Consider the following 23,323-nt stretch of genomic DNA (forward strand, 5'->3'; position numbering starts at 1 on the left):
CCCGGCTCCCTTTCTGCGTCCCGGAGGCTGCCTCGCGGGCTCCTCTCTGTGACGCCGCAGTCACCCACACAGACACCTTTGCGACTACAGTCCCGCCGGCAGGAACCCCTGGCCACGTGGGTGACAGGCCGCCAAACGGTGTCAGCGATGAGCGTGCGTGCAGGGAGGTTCGGGGGGCCAGAGGAGGCAGCGCGGCCGGCAGGAAAGCTTCCTCCCGAGAGGAGTCGCGTCTTCTGCGTCCTGAGCCGAGGCCCGCGGGTGTGGGGGAGCCCTGAGCCTTGGGCCCTTATAGGCCGAGAGGCAAGAGAGGAGTTTCGAGAGGGAGGCCAGCCCACGTGTACAGAAGGCTTGGTGGGAGCCGGGACTTGGCCTCGGGGACCGCAGGGAGCCCACCGAAAGATTTTCAGACGGAGGAAAGAGAAGGTGGAATTCGTGTTTTAGGAAAACCACCTAAACCTGCAAGGTGGACCTTCATGAAGGCACCCGGCCCGGGTCCTTGACAGTATCCTGGAGGAGAGGATGCTGTGTTAGTGCAGATAGAAGTGGCAGACTTAGGGGTTACTTAGACGATGATATAGAACTTGTTTGAGGGGTGAGTTGTGGAGGTAAGGAGCTCAGGATGACCCCAGAGCCCTGTCTGGTGACCAGGCAGGTGGAGGCGTCACCCCTCAAGATGGACGCGGAGCAGCAGGGTGGGGCTGGGGCTCCTTTGCCCCTATGTCCGTGTTTCTCTGGGCTGGTCAGCTGCTCCCATAGCTTCCGTGATCATGTGCTTCAGACCCAAGTGCTTGACCTCTCCCCTGGTATCCCTCAGTACCTCAGATTCTACATGGCTGGAACCATGGCCCAGCATCCACCAAAACATATAAACATACAGAAATTCAGTTATTCAACAAAGACTTAGTGAGCACCTACTCCGTGTCAGACAGCGTTTGATAGGAATACACAGCAGGTTTTTGTTTGTTTGTTTAAGATTATTTATTTATTTATTTATTAGAGAGAGGGAGAGAGAGAAAGAGCACAAGCAGGGGGAGGAGCAGGGAGCCCGAAGCGGGACTCCATCCCAGGACCCTGGGATCATGACCTGAGCCGAAGGCAGATGCTTAACCGACCGAGCCACCCAGGCGCCCAGCAATATACAGCAGTTAAAAAAAGGAAATTAACATGGGGCGCCTGGGTGGCTCAGATGGTTGGGCGTCTGCCTTCCGCTCGGGTCATGATCCCAGGGGTCCTGGGATCGAGCCCCGCATCGGGCTCCCTGCTCGGCGGGGAGCCTGCTTCTCCCTCTGCTTCTCTCTCTCTCATGAATAAATAAAATCTTAAAAAAAAAAGACAAATTAACAAAAACTGCTGATGTCCTGGGGCTTGCATTCTAGTAGAGAAGAGACAGATAATGTAAAGTATACTGGAAGTCAGATGGTAACAAGCGCTCTGAAGAAAAACAGCAAGATGAGGAGGATACAGGGTGATGGGCAGGAGTTGTGATTCTGAAGAGGGTGGGTGAGGAAGGTACCACCAAGAAGGTGGTAGTTGAGCAAAGACCTAAAGAAGGTCAAGGATCGAGCCAGGCAGACATCTGGTGAAGGATGTTTCAGGCAGAGGGAATGACAAAGGCAAAAACCTTGAGGGAGAAGTGTGCCTTACTTGTTCAATGAACAGAAAGGAGGCCAATGTGGCCGGAATGGAGTGAACCAGGGAGAAGTAAGAGAGGTCACAGGAACCCGAATCACGTATGGCCTTGCAGACCATCGGATTGGACTCTGAGTAAATTGGAAAGGATTGCAGGCTTTGGACAGAGACATGAGACTGACACACACAATCGGGAGTCAACTCTGGCCACAAGATAGAATCATCTGGGTGCTTTACAAAATACCTCTGCGTGGGCCCCAGGTCCTATTGACTCAATTAGAATATCTGGATTAAGGTGCAGACAATAGAACTTTCTGAGAATTCCCTGAAGATTTTAATGTGCAGCTAAGGCTGAGGACCACCGTGTTACAGAGTCTCTCTCTCAGGCTGTTTTGTCCAGAGTAGGTAGGTATAGGTAGGCAAGGGCAGAAGGACATTCTTGCAGAAAGCTAGGTGGGATGTGATGGTGGCTTGGACCAGGGGCCGGAGTGGTAGGTGGGGTGCCGGTGGTGAGAAGTGGTCAGGTTCTGGTTACGCATTTAGCCAACAGGGCTTGATGGGTTGCTTGGATACAGAATGTGAGAAAGAGGGCAAGCCAGGTTGACTGAGGTTGGGCCCAGGAGGCCCTGCCTGGTTGGGCTCTGCTCTTCCTGTTCTGTCATTTCCTGCCTGCCCACTCCATCCTGAGCTACAGGCCCTCCTGTTCTCCCTCTTGACTCGGTCACAGTGTGGTTTGTCCCTTTCCTTCTGGTGAACTATTCACGCTGAACCCCAGCAGGTGGGCAGAAGCCTTACCAGTCCCCCAGAGCAAAAGGAACCCACCTTAGTGTCTACATGTAACACTGATCACATTGTATCAAATTATTTTTTGCTAGGGTCTGTCTACACTGCTGAAGTCTGTCTCTACGTGTTCAAGAGGGGGAGAACTCTGGGAGTTGGACAGAAGAGAGTTTGAATCGCAGCTCACTCCCGGCTACAATACAGAACAAGCAGCTTCACCTCTCCTAGTTTCACTTCCTGCTCCCTTGTAGGACCGGTTGAGAACTGGACACAATGTGCAATAATAATAGGGACCAATTACCAAGCAGGCCTTATTTATCTTGGTTCCTCAAGGGCCCCTCCCACTGGCAGGGTCAAAGCTAAGGTGTTAAGGATCACATTACAGGGAGGGTGGCCGTTCTGGATGTTGGGGGTCTCCTCCACCTAGAGGTTCCCTGTGTCCCACGCACTGCCTGGGGTGAAGGATGGAAATGCCAGCAGGGGCCCTGGACTGGGAGCTTGGAGCCTGGGGATCCTGTGCTGGCTGGGACACTGGCACTCTGGGCCACTCTGGCAGCCCCTCTGAGGCTGCCTTTTAGTCCTCACTAAAATGAAGAAATATAGTGATCTTCTACTAAAAAACCTCAGATCATGCCTCCTCCCTGGATATAAATGCTTCCATGGCTCCGCACTGCCCTCAGAAGAGAGCCCAACGAGTCAGCCCAAGGCCTTCCCGCATTTGGCCCCCGGTATCCACATTTTTTCACTAAGACCCTCTCCTGTCTTCAAGCCAGCCACCAAAACAAATTTTTTAAGATTTTATTTATTTATTTGACAGAGAGCACAAGCAGGCGGAGCGGCAGGCAGAGGGAGAGGGAGAGGGAGAGGCAGGCTCCCCACTGAGCAGGGAACCCGATGCAGGGCTTGAACCCAGAACCCCGGGATCATGACCCGAGCCGAAGGCAGATGCTCAACCATCTGAGCCACCCAGGCACTCCCGGCCATGAGGAATTCTTTCAGGTCTCAAATGCACTGGACCCTCATCTGCTTCAGGGCTGCCTTGGAAGCCCCTACCTTAGTCTGGAACACACCCCCACCCCGTCCGCATCACTGCGTCCTTCAGGTCCCCACAGAACATTCTGGCACACTGCAGCTGCTACAGAGTCTGGAGCTCAGCAGGGACTAGAGTAGGAGACGGAGATTCTAGGTTTAAAAGAATTCAGATTGGGGCACCTGGGTGGCTCAGTTGTTAAGCGTCTGCCTTTGGCCCAGGTCAGGATCCCAGGGTCCTGGGATCGAGCCCCACGTCGGGTTCCCTGCTCCGCGGGGAGTCTGCTTCTCCCTCTCCCACTCGCCCTGCTTGTGTTCCCTCTCTCGCTGTGTCTCTCTCTGTCAAATAAATAAATAAAATATTTAAAAAAAAATAAATAAAAGAATTCAGATTGTAATTGAAGATACGGGGCTCAAGGAGATTACCTGAAGATCCTCTCATTTAGAGAAGCGGTCCGTACCCTTTTGAATGCACACCTTCCAAAAAACTCGGCACGCACCTCCAACATACCACACAGATATGCACTTGATGAAACATACACAAAAATGGAAAGTGATAAGGCTGATGTTAAAATATGTACACACAGGAGTGCCAAGGTTCTTTCATTAGAATTTGAAAACCAGGGATTTAAGCTGGGTGGCGAAGGAAAAGGGGCAGAGTGGCCACAGCAAAGAGGGAAAACCAAGAGTGGCGTGAGAAGCCAGGATGTGTTTCAAGGACCGTGTGGCCAACTGTGTCCAATGCTGCAGAGGCTGAAGAAGACAAGACTGGAAGTCATCCATTGGATCGGGCAACCAGGACGTCCCAGCGACCCACGGGATCCTTCCAAGGGCGTTTATGGGGCAGAGGTGGGATGGAAGACAGGACTGGCTAGGGGCGGTGGGGGGGGGGGGGGGCTGAGTAAACCTGAGTCCAGATCTTCCCCGAGTGTCCCGACTACTACCTGCTTGGATGCATCCCAGGCATTTCAGAAGCACCCCATCCACAACGGACCTGTGACCTGCCTCCCCCGAGCTGCCCCTCTCTCTGTTCTTCTCATCCGAGTAACAGCACCTCAGCTAGGTGTATAAGCCAGAAGTCTCCGGCTCATTCACCCTTTCTATCTGGTCCATCAGCAGGTCCTATCAGTACTACCTTCATAATACATTCTGAATTGGGCCCTTTTGACCATCTCTTCCACCCTAAGCCAAGCCCCCACCATCATCTCATACGTGGGCCTCCTGACTGGTCTCCCTGCGGCCATCCTGCCTTCCTCTTCTCTATGGGTTCCCCAGGTCTTCTAAACATAGATCCTGGCATTCTCTTACTTTGAAAACTTTCAGCCATTTACTGCTGCGTTACAAATGAATTCTAGCTGCCTTACCACTCCCTGCAAGGCCCGCACGAGCATCCAGGGCCCCGCACACCCAGCCATCAGCCACACTGGCTTTGCTCCTTCCACAACGCGCCCGATTTCCTCCTGCCTCGAGGATTTTGAATGGCTCCTTTGTAGTCTGTTTTGAAAGCTATTCTTCCTGCCCAGAATACACTTCCCCTCCAACCTTGTGCTTGACTAACGCCTGCTTCTACGGGACCTCCTCGGTGAGGCCTTCCCATCTGAGGGAGCACTCCCTCCGCTACCCCATTCTCCCCCTGGCCCCCCGTTCTGCTCCTTCAAGCACAAAGCACAACTCACCCCGTTTAATGTACATTTGTACATTAAGTTGTTCAAGTCCGTTTCTACTCCTAGATGGGAAACTCCACGGGGAAAGGATGGTGTCTGTCTTGTTCATGGTTGAACTTCCTTGTAATGTGTGTCTGACACATGATGACTTCATGAGCCCTGGCTGCCCCCTACATCTCTTTGGGTTCCTTACCTGCTGTGGGTGCCGCTCCAGCCTGCCTTGCCAACTTTTCTCCCTCTCCTGCCTAACTCAAAAATTCCGCCCACCCCACACTGAAGATCGGGGAGCCCCCTACTCCTCCCTTTCCCACCTCTGTCTCTGTTCATGGTCTCCTCCACACAACAAAGCTCTTTTAAGGATCATCTCAAGCCCTCTGAAGCATTTTCTGACCGCCCCCTATACATGATGATCTGTCCCTGTGTTGAACCACAAAGTATTTTATAACTCATGGCCCTCCTCCTGTGCTGCCTTGACTGCTAGTGGGCTCAAGAAATTTGTGGGCTGGGGCACCTGGGTGGCTCAGTTGGTTGAGCGACTGCCTTCGGCTCAGGTCATGATCCTGGAGTCCCGGGATCGAGTCCCGCATCGGGCTCCCTGCTCGGCGGGGAGTCTGCTTCTCCCTCTGACCCTCTTCCCTCTCGTGCTCTCTATCTCTCATTCTCTCTCTCTCAAATAAATAAATAAAATCTTAAAAAAAAAAAAGAAAAGAAATTTGTGGGCTGACAGGGCTGAAAACCACTACCCTACAGCCATCTTCAAATTCTGGTGAGCATCAGAACCACTGCTAAGCTTATTAGAATACAGAATCCCAGGCGCCAAAGAGCATTTCGGTAAGACTCTGCATTATTTCAAGCACTCTTTATGACCCTGATGTCCCCCGGTCTAAGAACCTCATAACTTGAAGGGAACAGAATCCCCAGACCCAAGATTCGGTCTCAGGAAAAGGAGGGAGTCCAGAGGTTGACAATCCCTACCCTTCTTCCTCCAAGATGAACAAAGACTCAAGTTCTTTATTTGCCTTTCTCTTTTAATCCCCTCCCTGCTCCAACTCTCCAGGTGCCCAGAAATCAAACACAAGGAAGCTCAAAGAGCCAAGGCAAGCCAGCCCAAGATGAGCAGGCTCCCTCCCACAGGGGCCAAAGTCTGGATGCTGGGGTCTCCACTCAGAGCCTGGTAGTAAAAGCTGGTGCAGAATAAGGTGGTTCCAGAGGCTAGCAGTAACCCGGCCTGAAGGAGACACAAGAATGCAGACCAGTAAGAAAAGGGCTGACAGAAAGGGAGCGGGGGCTTGGTCAAGGTTAGGCACGGCCGGGGGGGGGGGGGGGGGGGGGGGGGTAAGATTACCCAGAGGGGCTTTCTGCAATGGGGCACCCCTAGCAGGGCCAGGCTGTGTATGAAGTGGTGTTTGTTGGCCTTGTCAAAGAGCTGTAAGAAAAAGAGAAAGGTGGGGGGGTGGGGGGGTTACATTTCCTAAGCAACGCTGGAGACTGGATCCCGGCTGGCCTCTCCCCCAGGCACCCACGGCTCAGGCTGGCCGCCCTCGGCGCTCCGGAGCCCCGCGCTCCGCCCGTCCCCTGCTTTCCGCGGCGACCCCAGACTTTGGGCGCTCGTCGACCCGGAAGCTGGGGAGCCCCAGCGCGGTTACTTCACCTCCTTCCCGTAGGCATCTGGAAACTGGGCGCCTGTGGAAGGAGAGGCAGAGGTTACCAGTCCGAGCACCGGCCTCGACCGCCCCAACTCCCGGCGGGACCCAGGTGGACACTGGCGATAAGGAATGTCCCCAGGAGGCTTCTGAGTGGTGGAAACACGCATGGGCACTTCTGGGAACCAAACTGGACCGGGCCGGGGTCGGGGGGGGTGCCTTAAAAGGGTCAGGCTCCGAGGGCTGTCTGGCACTTCCCACAGACCCCGCCCCTGCACTGGACACCCCCCCCCACCAACGGTCGTCGCCCTCGCAGTGTGAGCTCCGTCCCCAGCCCCCTGACCGTGCGCCCCGTAGGAGGCCAAGCCTAAGGCCCCGGCTCCGGACAAGGCGCCCAAGCGGCGGAACGCAGTCCCCGGCGGGGCCATGGCAGCGGATGGTCACGCGCCGGACGAACACCACCCAGGCCACCCGAGAGGCCAGCCAATCCCGGCCTCCCATGCAAATGATGTCCACAGGTGCCCAATCCGGGCCGGGTTCATTTCAGCGTCCAGGTCCTCACCCGGATACTTGCGCCTGTGTAAAACCTCTGCTGAGTGGCGAAGCTGCCTGGCGGGCGGAGAAACGAGAACCAATTAGGGGCGGAGGAGCGGAGCAGTGAGGGGCGGGGTTGGGAGGCGGGACTAGAGGATTTGCGTCACGGATTGGCCCACTTTCAAAGTTGATCGCTTCTTCTAACACCTACCCCCCCCTCACCTCCGGCCAATTTCCAAAGATCCCGGTCCCCACGCAAAGTTCCGCCTCTTTCCCCACTGGCTCCTCCTTTCCAGCTTTAAACCAGACCCACTCCCAAAAAGAGGCGGGCGCTCGTATAGCCAAGCCCCACCCATCGCAGTCAAACCCCGCCCACTACCGAGATGGTCCCGCCCACATATGCAAGGCCCCGCCTTCTTCATATGATGCCCCGCCCCCTGTGGTTCACCACCCACCCACCCCCCGCCTCCTACCCGCCCCCAACCCACCAACCCCCAGAGCCCCGAGGGTGGGAGACCTGGGGGGGGGGAATGTCTCCACCCTGCCCCGGCCCGTTTCGTCCATCCGTCGGTCTGTCAGCTCCCGCCCCCTTCCACCGTCTCCAATCCCCCCACACTCTGGAGGGCGGGCGGGCAGGCGGGTGCGAGCGAGGGGTGTGCGCCGCTCTCTCCGCAGGGGGCGGGGGAGGCGGCCGCGCGGTGACGCGCGGGGCTGCTGCGGCTGCTCCGCCGGCGGATCATCACTCTCGGGCTGGGATGGACGCGGGGCGGGTGGGCCCTGGCGCGCGGAGCCAGGAGTCCGGGCCTCCTGGCTTCTGAGCATCCCCCGAAGCCTCCCCCCTTACCCCTGCTTCCCCTCCTAGGAGCCCTGCCGACCCCCACCGCGGGGCTCCAGACTCGGCTCCCGCCCTCCTCTGACTCCCTGGACCTCCCCCTCCCGCCCGCCCTCGGGATCGACTAGATCCCTCCCCCTCCCCGAGGATTCCGGCTGGATCCCTGCCCCTGCACCGCGGATCCTGCGTTCCCGGGCTCCGGGCCCCTGGGGATTGCCGTGGACACCTCCTCCTGCACCCGATCCCTTAGGATCTTCCGCCGGTACCACCTTCTGGTCCCTCGAAGCCAGCCCACGGAGCCAGTGGATTCCCAATCCAGTCCTTTCTCGTTGCCCCCTCTTTGCTCCGCCGGCCCCACTGCGGGGTTCCCTGTTCTCGGGTTCCTCCTGACCCCATCCCCTACCTCTCCTTTCCCCGGGGATCGACTGGGTCCCGGCCCCGCCCCCCGGGGCTGGGGCGATCCCCCTCCCCCGCCCGGTGAGGCGCTGCGGGCGGGGGCTGGGCCTGCGGGGCCGCGGGGGCTCAGAGGCCGCCGCCCCCCTCCCGAAGCCCGTCCGCCCCCTACTCGGAGCCCTGGATGGAGGCACCACGGCCCCAGGGCTGAGCCAGGTAGGAGCTAAGCCGGGCCGGGTGGAGGGGGGTGCGTGGCGGTCCACTGGGGTCTCCTTCTCCCCGTCTCTCTCCCTGCGCCTGGTTTCCCCCTAGCCTGCTCTGTCTGCGTGTCTCCGCCTAGGGATGCTCTCGCCGTGTCTCTGCGTCTCGGTCTCTTTGTCTCTGCCTCTCTCCAGCCCATGAATGATCCTTTGAATGGGCCCACAGACCCCGTGTGTTCCCATCTCCCCCTCCCCCTCCTTCTCCCCTTCCCGGCCAAGCCATTTTCCCCACTGCAGGAAGGGGGGGGGCCTGTGGCCCGAGCCCCCCTCCCTCAATTCTCCCCGGCTGGGGGAGTCAGGCCCCGGCAGGAATGGAGAGAGCAAGGCAGAGGGATAGGGAGAAGGAGGGGGAGCAAGATGTGGCAGACAGAGATGGGGAGAGAAAATGGGGGAGACAGAGGTAGGAAAGAGGGGAGAGGGAGAGACAGAGAGAGAAGGGGCTTAAGGGAGAAACGTGGGGAAGAGGTTAGAAGGAGAGAGAGAGAGAGCTGAGAAACGGGCAAGGAGGGAGATGTGGAGGAGAGAGATGGAAAAAGACTGAAGGCAGAAGCCGGAGCAAGCTGGAAGAGGCCAGGAAAGATGCTCTGAGGGAGCGCTACGGAGGGGAGAGAGATGGGGGGAGGGCTCCAGTGAGAGGGAAGAGGGGAAAGGAGCTGGCAGCCAGGAGGCCAGGGACCCAAAGTACCTTAAGTGGGGGGGGGGGGGGGGGGCAGAGTCAGACCGTGTTAGTAGGAGGGGGAGGGAGTGGTGGGCCGGTGGAAGCAGAACCCAGCCCTGCACAGACAGAGGAGATCCTGAGGGAGCCAGCCCCAAGCCTGCTGATGGGGGGACAGGAGCTTAAGAGGACCTGAGGAGGGGAGGGCATGACTGGGTGTGTGCGGTAAGGATTCCTGTGTCCTCATCTCTGGAATAAATTGACACCTGCAGAGAGCCACCCGCGGGCTGGCGCCTGGCTCCGAAAACCCCGCGTCAGCAAACAGCTCTGGTGGCTGGGGGGGGGGGGGGGGGGGACGGGGGGGGGCTTGCCCGAATGACCTGGGTGTCTGCCCCTTCGGTCTGATCTTGTCTGTGGTCCTGCCCCTGCCGTGTCCTGAGCATCCAGGCTTCAGAGCAGCAACTGTGGGGGGCTGGCAAGGGGAAGGCGAGGTAAACAGCTGGGATGGGACAAGAAGACAGCCGAGGTTTGCCCCCAGGACATGGGTCAGAATGCCATGCACGGAAGAGGCATCTGGGGTCCAAGGCTGTTGGAGACCGCGGGAGGGGGGCAGTCCGTGGCCGCATCGGATGCCCTCCAGACCCACCTCAGCATCCCTTCTCCTCAGCCAGAGGCCTGGTCACTAGGGCTAGGCTCTGATTGGCCAACAAGGGGCAAGAGGCGGATCTTTTAGGGTTCTCTATGCCCCAATCTCCCGCTCCCCTCAACATACACACTTCTTTCTCTATGCTAAGGTTGGGGAAAACTCTAGCATTCTGACTCATGCCTCTGCCCTCCTGCCCTGAATGTACCCCCTAACCAAGCCAGCCCCTTCCTCTCTTCCTCCAGACCCCCCTCCAGGGTTAAAGCTGCAGCCGGTTGCCGAGGTAACATTGCGGGGCAGCATCCCGTCGCCCAGCAACGGGCTGCAGGATCACGCATCCGTCCCTGGATTTGCCCCTCCAGCAGCATCCCCTCCCTACTCCAGCCCCTGCCTCAAGGCACCTTAACTTCTGATGGAAGAAATGAGGAAGACCTAGGGAAAAGGGGTCCTCCCTCCCCTGCTGCACAGATCCGTAGGGAACGGGCTGTTGAAGGGAGGAAAAGGTGCTGGGATTGTGTGGTCCCAAGAAAGGCCCCAGTCTGGCCTGGGGTGGGGGTTCAATGCCATGAAATTACAGCTCAGGAGTAATTAACACGTATAAACAAAACCCGCCACTTCCTGCTAATTAATGACTTGGTATTTTTATTTTCTCTTCCTTGTCTATCCCATCCCTCCCAGGGAGGTGGGAACTGGGACTCCTGAGTCCCTGAGGAGAGCCTGCCTGTGAGGGATAAAGCAGCTGGAAGGGTGGGGAGGGCATGCTGGGTCTGGGGAGCTGGCCCTCCTTCTCCTCTGGCTCTGTCCTGGGTGTATACCACGTCCCGACCCTATCCCTAGCCTTAGACTTTTCTATCTGGGTCCCTGCTTTGGGGATGGGGTTGCTGGGGTTCGGGGGGGAGGTGCCAGGCAGGGGGCCTGAGGGCGGAAGAAGTGGGGGGCAACTTGGTCTGAATTCCAAGTCACTAACCACTTGTCTCTTGTTTCCCTGTTCCCTTCTGTCTGCCCTGTTCAATTTCCCTTCCCTTCTTCCACTTCTCTGTATTTTTCTGTCTGTCTGTCTGTCTGTCTGTCTGTCTCTTGCATACCCCGCGCCTCCTCCCTGCAGATCGGGCCTGCCTTCACCTTCTCCCACTTCCTTCCCCTTCCCCACCCCTTGCCCCCTCCATGGAGAGGAACAGACCCTTTCTCTGTCCAGTCTAACCCAGGTCCCTCCCCACCCCCCTCCTCCCTCCTTTCCCCCGCCCCCTCCTCCCTACTGGGGCGAGGGGGGGCCTCCCTCCCTCTCCCCCCCCTTCTCTCTCTCTCCGAGGGGGGGGGTCCCGGGGAGGGAGGGGGGGTCCCCCGATCAGCATGTGGCTCCTGGCGCTGTGTCTGGTGGGGCTGGCAGGGGCTCAACGGGGGGGAGGGGGTCCCGGCGGCGGCTCCCCGGTTGGCCCAGGCCTGGGCCTCAGCAGCCTCGGGGAGGAGCGCTTCCCAGTGGTGAACACGGCCTATGGGCGAGTGCGCGGCGTGCGGCGCGAGCTCAACAACGAGATCCTGGGCCCCGTCGTGCAGTTTTTGGGCGTGCCCTACGCCACGCCACCCCTGGGCGCCCGCCGTTTCCAGCCGCCCGAGGCCCCCGCCTCGTGGCCCGGCGTGCGCAACGCCACCACCCTGCCGCCCGCCTGCCCGCAGAACCTGCACGGGGCGCTGCCCGCCATCATGCTGCCCGTGTGGTTCACCGACAACTTGGAGGCGGCCGCCACCTACGTGCAGAACCAGAGCGAGGACTGCCTGTATCTCAACCTCTACGTGCCCACCGAGGACGGTAAGGGCGCGAGCACCAGGCTGGGCACCCCGCGGACGCAGCCCCCTCACGCGCATGCAGACCCCCGGGCTCCCCCCCCCCCCGCCCCCCGCCGGGAGCTGGGCCTTTGTAGGGGCCGCCAGAGGCTGCGTGGCCCTGCGGGCTCTGCGTGCCTCCCCCCCCCCCCCCCCGAGGGTGAGACGGGGGCCTGCCAGGCAGCCGCAGGAACGACCCTGCAGACAGCCACCCCAGAAGGTCCTTGTGCCCGCAGAGCGAGCAGCAGGTACCAAGCTGGGCTGATAGACCCCATCCCCGCCAAGGCACACACACAGTGGCCACCGAGGGCCAGCAGGCACTGGAAGCATCTCCCCCCACCCCCAGCCGCCCACCCCAGCGCTGTCCCACCTCCCACCCCCAGGACCCGGCTTGTCCCTGAGAAGTACCCACTTTGGTTCCTTCTACACCTCAGACACAACAGAGACACCTCCTTTTTCCTCCCGGCGTGCATGGGCACACTTCCGTCTATCCCATCGCATCCCCAGCGCCTCCCGCCAGCTTAGTGCGTCTTCCTCCCAAACCTCCGTCCCCTGACCCCTGACACACCCCTGAAGGATCAGGGAGGGCCCCTCCTTCACAGCACAGCCGGCCCATCCCCCTGAGAACATCTTTCCCTCTGGGCTCCCGGACCCCCGTGGCCGGCTCTCCTGGAGAAGGAGCTGTCCAGTTCACCAAGGCAGCGCTCCCAGCACCCCCAGCACACTGTCCCGGAAAGTTCTCCACGAGCCAACCTTCGGCGCACAGAGTATCTTTCAGAGTACCTTCCAACTGTCTCCAACAGAGGTGCTCAGCAGAACTTCAGCCGGCCCCCAAGCCCGGCCTCATGAACAGCCCCGCGTTAGCCTTCTGACACTCCACAGAGGCCCCCTCTGGCAGGCCGCTTTCCGCCAACTATACACTCGGGCCTGGTACCCAGGAACCCCTGTATGGACACTGTAGGCACCAGCTACCCGCACGTCAGGTGCCCACGTGCCACTACACCCCGGGAATCGCAACTCCTCAGCACACGGGGTCAGGTACCCCACCAACCTGCACACTGGCCACGTGCTCCAACATCCCACGTATCCAAATTCCCAGGGCCCTCACACAGCACACACCCCAACGCCTCTCGGAAACTGTGTACCCTATCACCCACATAGACCCACGCTCCCCAGTATGCCCAGTTAGAGATCATGTGTCCTGGAAACACCCATACAGAGACCTTGGCCCCAATAACCCTGCACGTGGCCCCTCACACCACAGCCCCCAACACCCTCCACACTTCCCAAGCTTTGCTCACCCCAACTCTACCTACAGACCACCTGTATCCTAGCTCGGGCTGGGACAGCACACCCAGCGAGCCTACACCCTACCTGCAGATCAGGCACTCAAACACCTCACTCCCAGCACCTCGGGCTCCAACCATCCGCCCTCTGTTCTTCCTCCCAGCCGTGCACCCCATAACACTAATACCCCTCCCATGGAAACCATGCCTCCTAGCAACCCATGCCCACAATGCACGCAAGTGTCATCCACTCCAATCCCATCCAGATCCCAAGCACCCTAATAGACTCTTTACCCCAGTACGCCCTATGTGCCGTCACACTCCATGGGAGAGCCACCCACCCCACATCCCCCTGCCCTCTCGTGGGCCACCTAACCCAGCAGCCTGCCCTTCACAATGGCCTCTGAATCATTCACTGCAGGACCTCTACGCAGCCTGTCCATCTCCATGCTCTCCACTCACAGCCTCTCCGCCCCGCTCCCACCTCCTTGTAGGCTGTCCATGCCAGTGTCCCCCTCAGTGGGCTATCTCCTCACCCCTCATGTGGAATCTCCACCCAAGACTTACCACCAATGGGCTGTCCACCCCAACACCTCCACACACAATGTCCACCCTGCCCCCCACACCACCTATGCCCACACCTTCTGTATTTTTAACCATCGCTTATCACAGAGCTGCTTGGGGCCTGACACATTCAGGTGATCTCACTGAATCTTCACACCAGCTCTGCAAGGAAGATGTTGACTCAGGCAGGTGCGCGTGCACGCGCGCGCGCACACACACACGCAGTATTCTCACGCTCACGCATGCCCTGCTGATTTCATCCCCATTCCCATCCTGTTGTAGAGAACAGACCCCAATCCTAATGGGTCCCTATGGGGCAATCATCACCAGTTGGGAGAAGCCTTCAGTGGCTGGCCTGGACCTTGCCGACCCATCCGTGCCCATGCCAATGAGGAGAAACCAATCAGCAGGGGGATCCCCTCTGATTTCTGGCTTCCAGCTCCCCCCCGCAACCGATTTCCCCTTCTGAAAGAAGCCTGGAACCAAACTCTGAGCCCAGTCTGGGGCCTTTCCTTGACCAGGGGAACACTTCGTGCCTCCCAGCACCTCCTGGCCCCTTATGTGTCAGGCTGGCTCAGGGCACTGTGTTTCCTGTTCCCTATTTGTGGACTGAACCCCGAATTGGGGAGGGGGGCTTTCTGGCATCAGAACAGTGTCGGGCAGGGCGGGGGACGGGGGGAGGTGCTCATGTCCCTGGTGGGCAGTTGACCGTTCTTGGTGGGGGGAGAGTAGGCCTGGGTGAGGGAGGAGGTTGGGGGGTGCAGAGGGAAGAGGTGAAATGGAGGGCAAGACCTGATGACCCCTTTCCCTGCTTCGCCCCACATCGGGGAGGTGGGGTGAGAAGCCAGGCCCCTGAGTGCGGATGGAAGAGGAATGCTGGCCGGGTGAGAGGCTGGGCAGGCGGGCAGGCGGCCCTAGCTGACCTGGCCCCAGCCCTCCAGTGGGGAGCCGAGGGCTTGAAGGGGCTGTGAGCTGCAGGGGCGGGCGGCCCCCAACCCCATCCTACGCTCTGCCCTCCAGATTCTCCAGATGGGTCCTTTCTGCTGCAGCCCCTCCCTCGCAGCCTGGGGGAACAGGCAGGTGCCCGGCCGGCCCCGAAGAGGGCCTTGTGTGAGTGGGGACTCTGGTGGCACAGCTGGCCTTGGCCTCCGGGGCTTGGGGATGGGCCTCCCCTCCCCACCCCGACCCCCACCTCTAACACCGTTTCGTTTCCAGCCATTAGCAAACACTGCGACAAGCCAAGTCAATATGTCTTAAAACAGGCCTCAGCCCACTCAGGCACCCCCCCCCCCACAACCCAACCTTTTCTTTGGGGCATGACTTTTTCCGGGGAGGGGAAACAAATTTGGGTTGTAGAAAACGTTTTTCTCTTTTCTTGGTTTCTTTTTCTTGCAAACAAATTTTGCTTTTTTTGGCTTATTTTTTCTGCCCTCCACCCTCCCCTTTTCTGCTTTCTGTCCTCCCCTCCCCATCCACCGCCTCCCCCCGACCCCCATCTTTTCCCCACAAAATTGTCCTTTTTTCTCTGTTTTGTGTTCCCGGTCTTAGGTCCGCTCACAAAAAAACGTGACGAGGCGACGCTCAATCCGCCAGACACAGGTAGATTTAAAAATCCTGCTGCTGCATGTGGTTGCTGATTAGAGGATGCTCAAGGCCCGGCCCCTAACTAAATGCCCCGCCCCCCACAGCCCTCAAGGCCCCTCAGTCGTTTCTCCCAACTAAAAACGAAAAAGAAAAGAAAAGAAAAATTTGTAATAATTGGAAAAAAGAATTATGAAAACTTCAAACGAAATTTGAACAATGTTGGACCCACTAGCAAACCTGCAAGCCAAGCTAAACACGGCCAAAAATATAAGTGAAAAAAGAAATTGGAATGTCAGAGAAAACAAAACAAAACAAAACAAAACCACCAAAGAATTGGATAAAATGTTTAGAGTTCGACAGCAATTTGGACTGTTTGGAGACTTGCGAAATGTAACATTTGAAAACAAAACAAAACAAAACCAACTTTAATTTGGAGCAAAACTACATTTGAAAAAAACAATTTTTAAGTTGGCAAATTGATGGCACAATTGAAACATCAGAAACAAACCTACAATTTTCCAAAAGCCTGTCAGATGCAGAAAATGCAGACATTTGAAGCGAATTAAAGAATTTGGAAATTTTTGAAAACAGGGCCCAATATCTTGAAGTTTCACCACAAAATTTTGAAAAAAAAATGCAAAGAACTTTTTTCTTTTTTTCTTTTTTTCCAAAAAAAACGGATCTTTTTGGTTTTTTGTTTTTGGTTTTTTGTTGTTGTTTTTTTTTTTTTCTTTTCTTGTTGAATCTGCCCCCCCTGCCCCTCAAGAGCTTCTTGCTTTTTGGTTGTTGTTTTTTTCTTTCTTTCTTCTTTCTTGATCCTGTTTTTTTGTTGTTGGTTTTGAATTTCTTGTTGCCCCAGCCCCCCTCCCTGCTCCTTCCCTTTCGGACCCCCCCTCCCCCCACACTGGGAGTGGAGGGGACGGGTGGGGGGGAGGGGGAGAACTGAGCACTTGAAGAGAGGGCCTTGCAGGGAGGAGACTCTGGCCTGAGTCTGGCTGGAAGGCCACGGGAGGTTCCGGAAGGGGGGGAAGAGCAGGCTTTGGAGAGGGCACGGAGAGGGCAGAGCCCACCAGGTGGAGGGAGGGGGCGGAGAAGGTCTTAAGAGACTGGAGGCCGCAAGCTGTCCGTAGGGGTGGAGGAGAATGTCTCAGTGTCCTGTGGGCTCACCTCCTGGCAGGACAAAAGTTTCTAGCAGGAGAACGGAGGCAAGCAGAGCCGCTGGGGACTGGCTGTGGAGGCCCAGGCCTGGCTCTGGTTTGTTGAATGCCCAGCCTAGCCAGAGATTGCAAGTGTCAAGAGAGAGGAGGGCCTGTGGGCCATGGGGGACCCCAGCGGGCGCTGTGGCTGAATCATGGAGGGCTGCAAGGAAGGGTACTGGCCAGACAGCCTTGGGGACCTTGGCAAGCCCTCTCAGACTCCCACCCTCTTCCGGAGTCTGTCACGCTTCAGCCTGGTCACGTGGCAGTGATTAGTGGGATTCTTTGGGGACAGGGCAAGAGGGGCGTCCAGTGCAGAACCCAGGGTCAGGCCAGCGGGGGGGGTGGGGGGCGTCTGAGACTAAAGAGCCGTACCCTGGCTTTATCAAGCAGGCTCTTTCCCACCCTGCCTCCTGCCACAGTAATTAGGCTGGGGGTTGCCATGGTAACTGGGGAGGTGACCTAGAAAGGAATTAGGGCGGGGAGGAGACCAGGCCCCCAGGGACCCTAGGCTGGCACCCCCTCACCCACAGACCAGGCTACCACGTGGACCTGAGACCCAAGGCCCGAGTCTGAGCAACCGCCCGGACCCTCCCAGCATCTCTAGCGCTAGAGCCCACCTTGGGAGTTTGCTCTGCCTCGGAGCAGGAAGGAGATTTGCTGTGTGTGTGTGGGGAGGGCGTCCCCTGGATCCAGCAGATGCCCTGGGGAGGGTCCCCCCCACCTCTTAGGCTTCTTGGAAGGCCTGTCTGGCGTTTGGAGAAGTGTCGCGGGGCAGGCCGGCAGGAGGTGGGGTGGGACCCTCGGCCAGGGCTCCGTGGGGAGGGAGGGAGGGGAATCCGGTCTTGCCCCCCCAGGGACGGGAGAGACGTGTCCCCTGAGCTCCGGGCTGGTCCTCCGCAGGCCTGGGAGCTGGGCGGTGCTGCTGCTGGTCTGACTGTGTTCTTGTCCCCCAACCTTGGCCCACCGCCCACCCCCTCCCCACGCAGATATCCGGGACTCTGGGAAGAAGCCGGTGATGCTGTTTCTGCATGGCGGCTCCTACATGGAGGGCACCGGGAATATGTTCGATGGCTCCGTGCTGGCCGCCTATGGCAATGTCATCGTGGCCACGCTCAACTACCGCCTGGGGGTGCTCGGTGAGGGTGGGCAGCCAACTCGAGGGGCTGGGGGCTGGGCGGGGGGGGGGGCGCGTTGCGGGGGAGCCCGGTGGGCGGTGTTCCTCTAGACCCGGCAGAAACAGAATGGCCTCTGGGCTGGACTGAGCTGCCCAGAAAGGGGGGCGAGGGTGCTCGGACACCCCCAGGAAGCCCCTTTCCTCCTGTGCTTCCAGGCTTTCTCAGCACCGGGGACCAGGCTGCAAAAGGCAACTATGGACTCCTGGACCAGATCCAGGCCCTGCGCTGGCTCAGTGAGAACATTGCCCACTTTGGGGGTGACCCCGAGCGCATCACCATCTTTGGATCGGGGGCCGGGGCCTCGTGTGTCAACCTTCTGATCCTCTCTCACCATTCGGAAGGTACCAGCCAGGCCTCGGCCTGCCCCTCCCGGCCCCGTTCCCACCTGCTGACGCCCACCGGGTTCCCCCCCCTCCCCCACTTCCCACCCTGGGCGCAGACAAGCCCAGCCTGAAGCCTGCGCCTGTCCTGCCAGGGTTGTTCCAGAAGGCCATCGCCCAGAGCGGCACGGCCATCTCCAGCTGGTCTGTCAACTACCAGCCGCTCAAGTACACGCGGCTGCTGGCCGCCAAAGTGGGCTGTGACCGGGAGGACAGCGCCGAGGCGGTGGAGTGCCTGCGCCGGAAGCCCCCCCGGGAGCTGGTGGACCAAGACGTGCAGCCCGCCCGGTATGGGGGCGGGGGAGGGCCGGGGCCTGGCGGCTGCTCGCCTCGCTGCTCCCAAGGCGGTTCAGGGTGCGAGGTGCCCGCGGGCACTCCGTCCGGCTGCAGGCCCCTCTGCTGGCCCTGCCTCCTTCCCTCGGGAGCCTGCCCCACGTGGAGGCACCCAAACAGAGCGAGGGTGCACAAGGGGCCACGAAGCGCATCGGGGAACACTTCCCGAGAGGCTGAGCGCCCTGAAGGACTCAGGAGATTTGACCCGGGGGAGAAGGAAGGGTCTTCTGAGCAGAGGGCCCGGCAGGCTAGGAGCTGAGAGGAGGCCAGGGAGCAGGTGATGAGACCCTGACCCCTTCTCCCCAGCTACCACATCGCCTTCGGGCCCGTGGTGGACGGTGACGTCGTCCCCGATGACCCTGAGATCCTCATGCAGCAGGGAGAATTCCTCAACTACGACATGCTCATTGGCGTCAACCAAGGAGAAGGCCTCAAGTTCGTAGAGGACTCGGCGGAGAGCGAGGACGGCGTGTCCGCCAGCGCCTTTGACTTCACCGTCTCCAACTTTGTGGACAACCTGTACGGCTACCCGGAGGGCAAGGACGTGCTTCGGGAGACCATCAAGTTTATGTACACCGACTGGGCCGACCGGGACAACGGCGAGATGCGGAGAAAGACTCTGCTGGCGCTCTTCACAGACCACCAGTGGGTGGCACCGGCTGTGGCCACTGCCAAGCTGCACGCCGACTACCAGTCCCCTGTCTACTTTTATACCTTCTACCACCACTGCCAGGCTGAGGGCCGGCCCGACTGGGCGGACGCAGCGCATGGGGACGAGCTGCCCTACGTCTTTGGCGTGCCCATGGTGGGCGCCACCGACCTCTTCCCCTGCAACTTCTCCAAGAATGACGTCATGCTCAGCGCTGTGGTCATGACCTACTGGACCAACTTCGCCAAGACTGGGTGAGGGTCAGCGGGGCTGGGTGGGGTCCCTCCCCCCCCCCGCAGGCCAAGGCACCCACGCCCTGCATCCTCGGCGCCCTGTCCCCCACTCCTCACACAGTCATTCCTCCATCATTGCCTTCCCGACCCAGACACCTGCTGGACACCTTCTTCTCTGTGCCAGGCACTGGGCTGCCCGTTGGAGATTGACCAGTGTCAGAGAGGGTCCTGTCCTTCCGGGGGGGAGGGGGGGCCGGCACCCTTGGTGGCTTTGGCTCCGGGTCTGTCTCTCCTGGCACTCTGCTCTCCGTCTGATGCCCTGGGCTGTCTATCTGGGTAAGGATTTGTGTCTGTCTCTGTCTCTGTCTCTACATCGCTCTCTTCGAATCCACTGATACCTCTGCCTTTCCCTCTACTCTCTCCATCGGTTGGTTTTTTGCTCGCTGGTCTCACCCTGGCTGGCTGTCTCCTGTCTTTGTGCCTCTGTTCCGAAATGTGTCTGTCTCACTCAGGCTCAGATTCTGCCTCTCTCCCCGGCTATGTCTCTGCCCGTCTCTGCCCCTGTCCTCACCTCCGCCCGTCTCTGCTCCTCCGACCTCACCTCCGCCCGCCTCTGCCCCTCCGTCCTCACCTCTGCCCCTCCGTCCTCACCTCTGCCCCTCCACCATCACCTCTGCCCCGTCTCTGCCCCTGCGCCCTCACCTCCGCCTGCCTCTGCCCCTGCGCCCTCACCTCCGCCCGTCCCTGCCCCTCCGTCCTCACCTCTACCCCTCCGTCCTCACCTCTACCCCTCCGACCTCACCTCCGCCCGTCTCTGCCCCTGCGCCCTCACCTCCGCCCATCCCTGCCCCTGCGTCCTCACCTCCGCCCGCCTCTGCTCCTCGGTCCTCACCTCCGCCTATCTCTGCCCCTCCGTCCTCACCTCTGCCCCTCTGTCCTCAGCTCCGCCCGTCCCTGCCCCTGCGCCCTCACCTCCGCCGGCCTCTGCCCCTCCGTCCTCACCTCTGCCCCTGCGTCCTCACCTCCGCCCGCCTCTGCCCCTCCGTCCTCACCTCTGCCCCTCCGTCCTCACCTCCGCCCGCCTCTGCTCCTCCGACCTCACCTCTGCCCCTCCGTCCTCACCTCTACCCCTCCGACCTCACCTCCGCCCATCTCTGCCCCTGCGCCCTCACCTCCGCCCGTCCCTGCCCCTGCGTCCTCACCTCCGCCCACCTCTGCCCCTCGGTCCTCACCTCCGCCCGTCTCTGCCCCTCGGTCCTCACCTCCGCCCGTCCCTGCCCCTGCGCCCTCACCTCCGCCCGCCTCTGCCCCTCCGTCCTCACCTCTGCCCCTGCGCCCTCACCTCCACCCGCCTCTGCCCCTCCGTCCTCACCTCTGCCCCTCCGTCCTCACCTCCCCCGTCTCTGCTCCTCCGACCTCACCTCTGCCCCTCCGTCCTCACCTCCCCCCGTCTCTGCTCCTCCGACCTCACCTCTGCCCCTCCGACCTCACCCCTGCCTGTCTGGGGCAGTTTCTCTGTCTCTTCCGCCTCTCTCTTGTTCTCAGGCTTTCCTTCTGTGTCCCGGCCCTCTGCATCTTTGCATCTCTGCGCGTCTCCCTGCCCACCCCTCCCACACACACCCTCCCCCCGCCCCCCCCATGGGACCTCCCCCTCACTTCTCCTTACCCCCCTCCTGTGCCCGCAGCGACCCCAACCAGCCGGTGCCGCAGGACACCAAGTTCATCCACACCAAGCCCAACCGCTTCGAGGAGGTGGTGTGGAGCAAGTTCAACAGCAAGGAGAAGCAGTACCTGCACATCGGCCTGAAGCCGCGCGTGCGCGACAACTACCGCGCCAACAAGGTGGCCTTCTGGCTGGAGCTCGTGCCGCACCTGCACAACCTGCACACGGAGCTCTTCACCACCACCACGCGCCTGCCCCCCCTACGCCACGCGCTGGCCGCCGCGCCCGCCCCCCCGGCGCCCCGGGCACCCGCCGCCCGCCGCCGCCCGCCACCCTGCCACCGGAGCCCGAGCCCGAGCCAGGCCCGCGCGCCTACGACCGCTTCCCCGGGGACTCCCGAGACTACTCCACCGAGCTCAGCGTCACGGTGGCCGTGGGCGCCTCGCTCCTCTTCCTCAACATCCTGGCCTTCGCCGCCCTCTACTACAAGCGGGACCGGCGGCAGGAGCTGCGGTGCCGGCGGCTCAGCCCCCCCGGCGGCTCGGGCTCCGGGGTGCCCGGCGGGGGTCCCCTGCTCCCCGCCGCCGGCCGCGAGCTGCCGCCCGAGGAGGAGCTGGTGTCCCTGCAGCTGAAGCGGGCCGGGGGCGTCGGGGCGGACCCCGCCGAGGCCCTGCGCCCCGCCTGCCCGCCCGACTACACCCTGGCCCTGCGCCGAGCGCCGGACGATGTGCCTCTGCTGGCCCCCGGGGCCCTGACCCTGCTGCCCAGCGGCCTGGGGCCCCCGCCGCCCCCCCCCCCCCCCCCCTCCCTGCACCCCTTCGGGCCCTTCCCCCCGCCGCCCCCCACCGCTACCCGCCACAACAACACGCTACCGCACCCCCATTCCACCACTCGGGTATAGGGGGCGGCTGGGGGGGGGGGAGGCCCTCCTCCCCAGCCCTCCCCGCCCGCCGCCGCCGCGGGTGGGCCGCGCGGCTCAGGAGGCAGGGAAGGAGGACTGGCCGCAGGCTTCCCGCGCGCTCCGGACGTGCCCCACGGCGGGGAGCCCTAGGTGGACATGGGGTTCCGCACCAGGATGCGTGTCTTTCCCATGCCCAGCGGCCCGTCCTCCTCTCTGGACCGGGGCCTCGGAACAACGGGGGGTGTTTCGTGCCCTCCATTGGGACACCAGTCTTCTTCGGTGTGTGGAAACTCGGACGTGTTTCCCCACGTGGAGGCCTGCTTTCTCACGAGGGGGTGTGTTTTCCCATGTGCAGGGTGAGGTGTTTTTTTTTTTGCCGCCCTGGACACATGTTGGCCCCCTCAAAAGAATTCCTGTGGGGATTTGTACCCCAGATTCCCGTTCCCTCATGCCTTTCCCCCCTCCCCCCACCTCCCCACCCCATGGAGACCCTGGAAGTGGTGTGTTCATGGACAGTGACCCTTGGGAAGGTACCGAGGAAATCAGTCGTGCCCCCCCCCACTCCCACTCGGTGCCCCACAGCCCCCTCTGCCCCAGCGAAGCATGTTTTTCCTCCATGGCATATGTGAAGCCTGTGCTCCGGGTAGGATTTCCTGCCAGGGGGAAGGGAGGAGATGCGGGCGTCCCTGTGCTGCCTGGGAACTTGTTTTCCCGCGGGTCCAGGACAGGCGTCTCGGAGTGGAAACCTGTTCTTGCATGTGGATGTGTGTTTTCCCATGCAGACGGCCCCTTTCCCGCCAGCAATCCCCGGGCTCTGGGGCCTGAGGCCTAGCACTTAGCTCCTCCCCGCCCAGCAGGTGGGGACAGACCTCAGCCTGACCTAAGCTGAGTGTGGAGGGGGAGTGTACAAATCCTGGGGGCAGAGCTCTGCGCCGTCTCCCCCCCCAAGAGGTGTCAAGTTGGGGGGCGTTGCGTGCCACCCACAGAGGCCATGCATGTTTGACCAAAGCCCTCCCTGGGGTCTGGGGACAGCCTTTCCCTCAATCCTCAGACCATTGCTCCTCCGTGCCAAACTGGGTTAGGTGGGTTTGAGGGGCGGGGAAGACCCCCAAAGTGTGCCAAGGATCCCCCAGTCCTGGGCCAGGACAGGCAAATGTGGGGACGGGTGGGCTCCGGGGGACGGAAGCGGCAGCGAAAGGGGTCCCGCCTGTCTCTCCTCCCTTCCCTGTGTCTCCTTCCCCCCCTCTGCCTCCGTGTCTCTCCTCCCATCTCCGTCTTCCTCCTTGAAGCCGCCCTGTGTCAGCGTCAGGGCACCTCCTCCCGTCAGCCGCCCATCCCCTTCTTTGACGAGGCCCCCCTTCCATCCGCCGCCAGGGCTGAAGGAAAGGAGCCGTGGAAGGAGGGCGCAGGGGGCAAGGCCTCCCGGGGCAGGCTGGGGAGGGACTGAGATCAGCGGTGCTGAGGGACAGACGG

General features: G+C 60.6%; 2 protein-coding genes across 2 annotated transcripts; one reads left to right on the forward strand and one right to left on the reverse strand.

The window, feature by feature from the left end:
* Positions 1 to 6,109: 6,109 nt before the first annotated feature.
* Positions 6,110 to 7,233, reverse strand: TMEM256 (transmembrane protein 256). Its single transcript, XM_027568657.1, has 4 exons — positions 7,089 to 7,233; positions 6,754 to 6,785; positions 6,448 to 6,528; positions 6,110 to 6,330 (listed from the first exon to the last, which is right to left on the reverse strand). The coding sequence occupies exons 1-4, from the start codon at positions 7,171 to 7,173 to the stop codon at positions 6,187 to 6,189; spliced, it is 342 nt and encodes a 113-aa protein (XP_027424458.1). The 5' UTR covers positions 7,174 to 7,233; the 3' UTR covers positions 6,110 to 6,186.
* A 747-nt stretch (positions 7,234 to 7,980) lies between these two features.
* NLGN2 (neuroligin 2) lies at positions 7,981 to 23,318 on the forward strand. The gene is given in 10 exon segments (XM_027568634.2): positions 7,981 to 8,720; positions 11,168 to 11,869; positions 14,754 to 14,843; positions 15,282 to 15,332; positions 17,503 to 17,652; positions 17,847 to 18,032; positions 18,167 to 18,359; positions 18,711 to 19,307; positions 20,972 to 21,203; positions 21,206 to 23,318. Coding segments are annotated over 9 exon segments (2,601 nt in total). The 5' UTR covers positions 7,981 to 8,720; positions 11,168 to 11,412; the 3' UTR covers positions 21,851 to 23,318.
* The last annotated feature ends 5 nt before the right edge of the window (positions 23,319 to 23,323 follow it).

Source organism: Zalophus californianus, chromosome 16 (genome assembly GCF_009762305.2).
Source record: "Zalophus californianus isolate mZalCal1 chromosome 16, mZalCal1.pri.v2, whole genome shotgun sequence".
NCBI lineage: Eukaryota > Metazoa > Chordata > Mammalia > Carnivora > Otariidae > Zalophus > Zalophus californianus.

What these genes read in the sequence shown, in the direction of transcription:
- TMEM256 (XM_027568657.1), bottom strand. Translation starts at nt 7,173, where the DNA reads ATGGCCCCGCCGGGGACTGCGTTCCGCCGCTTGGGCGCCTTGTCCGGA. An exon ending in GGCCTCCTACGGGGCGCACG is followed by an intron (nt 6,786 to 7,088) that starts GTCAGGGGGCTG and finishes CTCCTTCCACAG; the next exon opens with GCGCCCAGTTTCCAGATGCC. An exon ending in ATTGCAGAAAGCCCCTCTGG is followed by an intron (nt 6,331 to 6,447) that starts GTAATCTTACCC and finishes TGTCTCCTTCAG; the next exon opens with GCCGGGTTACTGCTAGCCTC.